The sequence below is a fragment of the Amblyomma americanum genome, chromosome 10 (genome assembly GCF_052857255.1).
Source record: "Amblyomma americanum isolate KBUSLIRL-KWMA chromosome 10, ASM5285725v1, whole genome shotgun sequence".
In the NCBI taxonomy this organism is placed as follows: Eukaryota; Metazoa; Arthropoda; class Arachnida; order Ixodida; family Ixodidae; genus Amblyomma; species Amblyomma americanum.
The window spans coordinates 8083457-8089968 of record NC_135506.1 but is presented as its reverse complement, the minus strand read 5'-3'; the positions used below and the strand labels follow the sequence as shown (position 1 = coordinate 8089968).

The 6512-nt window shown below is 46.3% G+C and overlaps 1 protein-coding gene across 1 annotated transcript; it reads left to right on the top strand.

Annotated features, from left to right (window-relative positions):
• Positions 1-313: 313 nt before the first annotated feature.
• Positions 314-6119, top strand: LOC144107362 (uncharacterized). Its single transcript, XM_077640357.1, has 3 exons — positions 314-638; positions 3507-3693; positions 6023-6119. The coding sequence occupies exons 1-3, from the start codon at positions 492-494 to the stop codon at positions 6085-6087; spliced, it is 399 nt and encodes a 132-aa protein (XP_077496483.1). The 5' UTR covers positions 314-491; the 3' UTR covers positions 6088-6119.
• Positions 6120-6512: the final 393 nt, after the last annotated feature.

Below are 6512 nucleotides of genomic sequence, written 5' to 3'. Positions count from 1 at the left end.
CGAAGTCTGAAGCCTCGTGCCACTGCGTGCCCGCTCCCATAGGGCGGGCCGTGATTCTTTTGAACCTCAAGAAAGCATTGTGTCAACCAACCAACGCTCGCTCCATTCTGCTTGCACTCACGTCCCCCTGGCGATGCAGCTGCACTCCGTCGCGGCATAAATTTATACCTCCAGGCATACCTGTCGCCTTACGACGCAGGCTTCGCAGTGCCTATGTATATGTGCGTGTTTGTGAGTGTGACAATGACAGTAATCGATGAATCACGCCAAAGAATCCGTAAATGGTTCATTAGGTGGGGCCCCTTTCCAGGACTTTCATAGAGGTCTGAGTGCCTCGGCTATTAGCCTGTCTCTCTCGTCAGGTTCTCTTCGGGAACGCAAGCCAGATGCCCCTTAGGTCAGGTACATCATGGTGCAAAAGTTAGAGACGATATGAGGAGGTCGGCCGACCGGAATACTGCGAGTAGCAGCGGTGACGCTTCGGTTCAGCCATGAGCGTAGCAGTAGCAGCAGCAGCAGCAGTAATTGGCTTCGTGCTGCTGTCAGAGGTTGCCAGGGCACTGCCAGACGTTAACTATGAAGACATGGAGCAACACCCAATCGACCCCGACAGCCAGCAGCCCGTCACGTTCCGGCCGGTAAGTTTCCAATTTCACTGTATTATTTAAGGCTCCAGTTTTCTACATAGTGCTTGCTGTCTGTTCCATCCTTAATACCAAGTGCCGCACACGTGAAATCTGATGTGTAGCATCTATTCGGTACATGCTACGGTACGTTCTTGTGCGTTTTCGTACTATCTCAGAGGCTTTCACAAGAAGAATGTCGCCAGTGCAGCGAATATCCGAAATGAGCTGGTGATTTAGCTATGTCGTCGAAGGCTAGCTACGCACCGCAAATTCGACTATTCAAGAGGGCCACAAACCTTGACACAAGGCACACAAAGCACTACGCAAGGAAATCATGCAGATTGCCCACATGGTCCGGAGAATCTCCAACCACCGACAACGGCTACAAGAAAATCACATATTCTGAATCGTACAAGCCCTCATCCATCAGCCGAATCACGTACCAAATGTCATACAAAAATCTCGCAAAAAAAACGGCATCTTGACGCTCTCCGGCGCGCTGAAGTCAGAACGGCCCACGTGGCTTCCGCTGTATTCCTCCGCATAGGGCTTGCTGAGCGTCCGCAACCCTGTGGAGGTTGGCGGTGGCACACCGGGTTGGACATGACCACATATGCCCCAACCACTGCCTCTGGTACCCTCGATAACAGTAAAAATACAGGTAGCCCTGCTCCCGCACACTGCACCCCCTGATAATCACAACGGGCGCAGAGAAGCACGAACGGAAGCCCTAGCTCGAACTTCGGACGGAAATCTTAATATACTGCACGCTTTTGCGCACAGATACTCCCTGCAAGAGTGGCAGATCGGGCTAGTTGGTAATTTTCCATAATGCGATACAGCGCGAATAAAGACGGGGACAGCGCTGTGGTGTCTTGTCTCGCTTCGTCCCCGTCTTTATTCGCGCTGTATCGCATTATAGATACTCCCTGCTTCCAACGATGTCTCAAAGGTAGTGTGCAGAGAAGGATATCCGATGGCGGTGGACACCATCCTAACGAGACTCAGCGCAGAGGCGTAGAGAACGCTGTAGCGCTGGCCATACCCCATGCAGCCCTCCCCAACCGACGAGACAAAACGCACATCGTTATTGTGTACTCTCAAGCAGCATGTCGTTCCTCCCCGTGAGGCCTGATTACGCCACCTACTCGCCGGTTACCACAACACGCAAACCAACGCGCAGAACATCTGAATTCCTGGGCACGCCTACCTCCCTGAACGTGAGCGCGCTAATAATAATAATAATAATAATAATAATAATAATAATAATAATATTAATAATAATAATAATAATAATAATAATAATAATAATAATAATAATAATAATAATAATAATAATAATAATAATAATTGCTTTTTGGGTGAAAGGAAATGGCGCAGTATCTGTCTCATATATCGTTGGGCACCTGAACCGTGCCGTAAGGGAAGGGATAAAGGAGGGAGTGAAAGAAGAAAGGAAGAAGAGGTGCCGTAGTGGAGGGCTCCGGAATAATTTCGACCACCTGGGGATCTTTAACGTGCACTGACATCGCACAGCACACGGGCGCCTTAGCGTTCTTCCTCCATAAAAACGCAGCCGCCGCGGTCGGGTTCGAACCCGGCAACTCCGGATCAGTAGTCGAGCGCCCTAACCACTGAGCCATCACCGCGGCGGGTGCACTAATGCGTTAGCTTGCACTTTCGCTAACCAGGCGCCAGAGAAAGAGCTGCCCGACCCGGACTAAGCACCACTGGAACCGCAAGCTTACACAGCCAGTGTGCATTACTACCGAAACCACCACCACACTGACACGTGCACAGGGATGAAGCGGTTCAATGGCGGCGACTGTCAGAAAATTCCTTTCAATTACCCCTAACAGAAATGCAGAAATAGATATCCTGCGGGGCCGAAGTATACCTGTACCACGTCACGTGGAAGTGCCTCAGTCCCTCGAACCGATGTCCCAACGCCAACCCTCCCATCTTCCTGCGAACCTGCTTTGACGAGCACCAACCCGTGAGAACAGCGACGGCTGACCTAGCAGAGCTGCAAAAAAGCAGCGGCAAATGCGATTCTGGACTGAGGGCTTTATACTCAATGAGGAAGACGCTAGGAATTCAAATTGAATATTTTTTTTGCACTTTTCATTCCGAAACACGCCACAGCATATAGTCATCATATTTTTAACTTTAGTACGTACGTGAGTGAGCTTGTATCTTTCGCTGCTAGTCGGAGGATTACCGTAAAGTCGACTAAATAATCATGCAAACCCTTGCAACCACAAAGCCAGTTTGCACGATATGCTCGACATGATCGATTTATTTCGCTAATTAATGCCGCCGCGTTGGCTTAGTGGTTATGACGCTGGGCTGCTGACCCGAAAGACGTGGGTTCGATTCTGGCCGCGGCGGTAGCATTTCGATGGAAGCGAAATGCTGGAGGCCAGTGTACTGTGCGATGTCAGTGCGTGTAAAAGAACCCCAAGTGGTCCAAATATCCGGAGCCCTTCACTACGGTGTTCTTAATAGCCTGAGTCGCTTTGGGACGTTAAACTGCCATAAACCATAAACCAAACCATTTCACGAATTAAAATGAAAGAAGGGAAGTGAAGTGAAGTGGTTTATCCAGTCAGATGGCATTAAGAAATCGGCAAAATATTCTGCGATATCGCTTAGAGCTTGTGGTTGGTACAGTCCAGAGACACGTACAGAAGCATGTGCAGTAGTCGTACAGAGACCATCCTTTAACAGTGGGTGTTTTGTGTTGCAAAACTAATTGTCTTGCTCGAGGTCGCCATTTCTCTTGATGTGGACCTTTTTTTCGATCACTGTCTTATAAGACTAAAAGCAGTTTATGTCTGAGTTTTTCAAACCTTTCCTGCTCCGTCTGTCTTAAAACAGGGATCCGTGGCTGCCGGAGGCCACTGCCGAAGTTCGCTGCAATGCAAGCCGGGATGGTGCTGCCTGAGACACTTCAAGCATGGTAGCTACACCTGCCAAAGAAAGCTTCAGATCGGACGCAGGTGCTCCCATAATTCCGAAGTCAAAGGTGGAGTGTACCACAAGCAGTGTCCCTGCGCTGACCGCTGTAAGTACATACACGGTCTCCAGACTCCATTCTTCAACTAAAAATTAAACAGTCACTGTCTTTTTTTTTCATGACCCTCTATCAACTCGCGCAAGTTTTCCACCGTGTTAAATCAATGCATGTTTGCTTTTCGTCAGCTACTACGCGTGTGTACTACTACTGCCAGATGTCAAGACATGAACGTGGAGCTATCAGTTTAAGCGTCTTTGAAGCCGTCAGGTGGTCACTGTTATGGAATAATAAGCTAAGATCATTCAGGCTGTTTTTACGCGATAGCGAAAAAGGGCTCCGTTCCGGGGAGCACCCGGCATCAGCGTCGGCCTGTCGAGAAAACCGGGATTGGTCAAGACGCTCGTGACGTCATAACTCCATGACCTGGTGCGGGTAATTCAAACAGCCCGCGACGACATCGCACCTCAACAGTGATGACGTCACTGCGCAATTCCTCACTGTCCTACAGGGTCGTGACGTCATTGCGCCCCCATTACGTAGTGCCTCTGAAAGAAGAAAAGCAATTGGTCTTAAATGAAAAGTGGTCCAGCCGGGACTCCCTTGGATCGAGAACCGGGAGCGCTACCCCTCGACCACTCAGGAACATTCGTTCGACTTGCTTAGAGGGAGCCCTCGCGTGTGTTGTGGTAAATAAAAGATTAAACATAAAACTAACATGAGAATTTAAGAAGCGATGAAATAAAAAGCAGTGCCCGTGTTCGAGCATCGCAGGCCGCTGAAAGGACCCACTAACACTATCTTAAGGTGGAGCCACACTGCGCGTAGCTTAAGTGTCCCCCGAATTTGTTCTATACATCACTCACTTGTTGAAACTATACATTATTGTACCACGCTATCCGCTTTGCGCACTGCTAGAGCACGTGCTTGTGCGTGTAAGAGACCGTTCAAAGTACACCGACAAGCAAAATTTAAAGACGTAATTTTTTTTCTCCAACCAAAAAACGTCTCCAAAGGCCTCGGTACTACAACGGTTTTGTCAGAAACTCTGTAGACGGTTTTTATAGAGAATTTTCCTATAACTTGATTCACCTGTTTTTATATATCCAATGCTGGAAACCATTATCAGCTAGTGCGACAGCGACTGCACGTCGGCAAAAATGACGAGCCAAAAGTCTTTTTGAAAATATACCTGCGCTCAAAAGACACGGACTGAAAGATAAAGACACACACACACAGCGCTGGACTTACAACTGAATTTTTTATCTGAGTCTTTAAGCCAGCATAAAGACAGAAATTAGAAAGCTTTAGTACAACGATGCATCCATTTCACTTTCCGCCCCGAAAACTGTTACGGCACAGTGACGTAGTACGTGCCGTCCACGGCAGTTTTAGTGGACCGTGGTTGCCACTCCAACCAAGGAACGCAAAACGCAGTGGCGCCATCTACTAACAAAGGCTCAAAGCTCTTCATCGGTCATTTGAAGAGAGCGTTGCGTTTTATCGACGGGCGCACTGGAGAGAGCGTAAGCTGTAATGCAATGTAATGTAATGTAATTTAATGTAACTTCTAAAAACGAACACGACGTACTTAACAACATATAAGCAGCATTTTGCCGAGATGTATTCACATTATGAAATACACCGATTATGGTGAGGTTCAGTTTGTTCTATGTTATTTTCAACGCCAAATTTATATAATAATTCCAGTTTCTTTAATATTACACTGCTCGATTTTTACAATACCAGACAAATCTTTTCATTTCTACCATAACCTCATGATAGGTGCAGTTATCGGTCCCTTTAGGTAAATCATGACCACACCAATGAAGATGCAGTGAACTAAGATGAGCTTTCTGGCACTCGAAAAAAAAAAATCTCCCGCCACAGCAGTGTTAAAACAAAGTGCTGCTCCTCCTATTCCGTTTCGCATTCAGCAGTACAATAATGCCTCACTGTGAGCTAGGCGTATTTAATGAGCAAAATTCAGGTACATTTCCTCTTGTATTTTGTGTTGTTCAGTCCCTCATATTATGTAATTTAAATACTTTATTTCAGTCACTGTATGTAAACAACAATGTAAATCTGTGAAAAAAACAATTAGGTGCCCTACATCAGGCTTTCGACGAAGTGTTGTCTCTGTAATTGCTTCTTGTTGTTGATAAGAGAAGCAAGTTACATGCGATGTCTGCACGATCACTAGAGCGCTGAGTTGCTCCAGTATTTTAATTCTGAGATTAAAGTCTGACATAGCGGTACGCTTGTCAGCATAGTCTAAGCTGTCAAGAATCGAGCTATCATATAGACAGAGACCCAGCATCTTTGTTAAAAAATTATCGTTTCCTACCCCCCCCCCCCCCTTATTTTGTTTTTGTTACAGTGCGTTGCCGTGGAGACCGTGGTCTGAAGCTTTGCCTGCCGAAGAATTGGTGGCCCAGCTTTTAGGCGGATTAAAAGGTCTATAAAAAAACGCTGTATTCCAGAGTTCAAGAATCCATTACAAGTATTTGTGCTTCGATTGTGTTTTTGGACGAGACCAAAAATGCTATAAGCAAACTTTACATATGACATTACGCACACAGCTATTTAAGGTAATTACACATAAAAATATTTTTCTAGGTCAGCGCGCTGCTTTCCTAGAGCAGAACTGGGAAGCAAACTGGCTTTTTTCATCAAATTAACCAGTTTATTTTTTGTATTCAAAACCTCATTTCCACTTTGGCATAGTGTCTACTTCGGGTAAAGAGCGGAAATATTTGGGACACACGGGCGTTCTTACTGTGCTGAAGCACTATTTATTTATTTATTTATTTATTTATTTATTTATTTATTTATTCACAATACCTTACAGGGCCCAGAAGGGCATAATA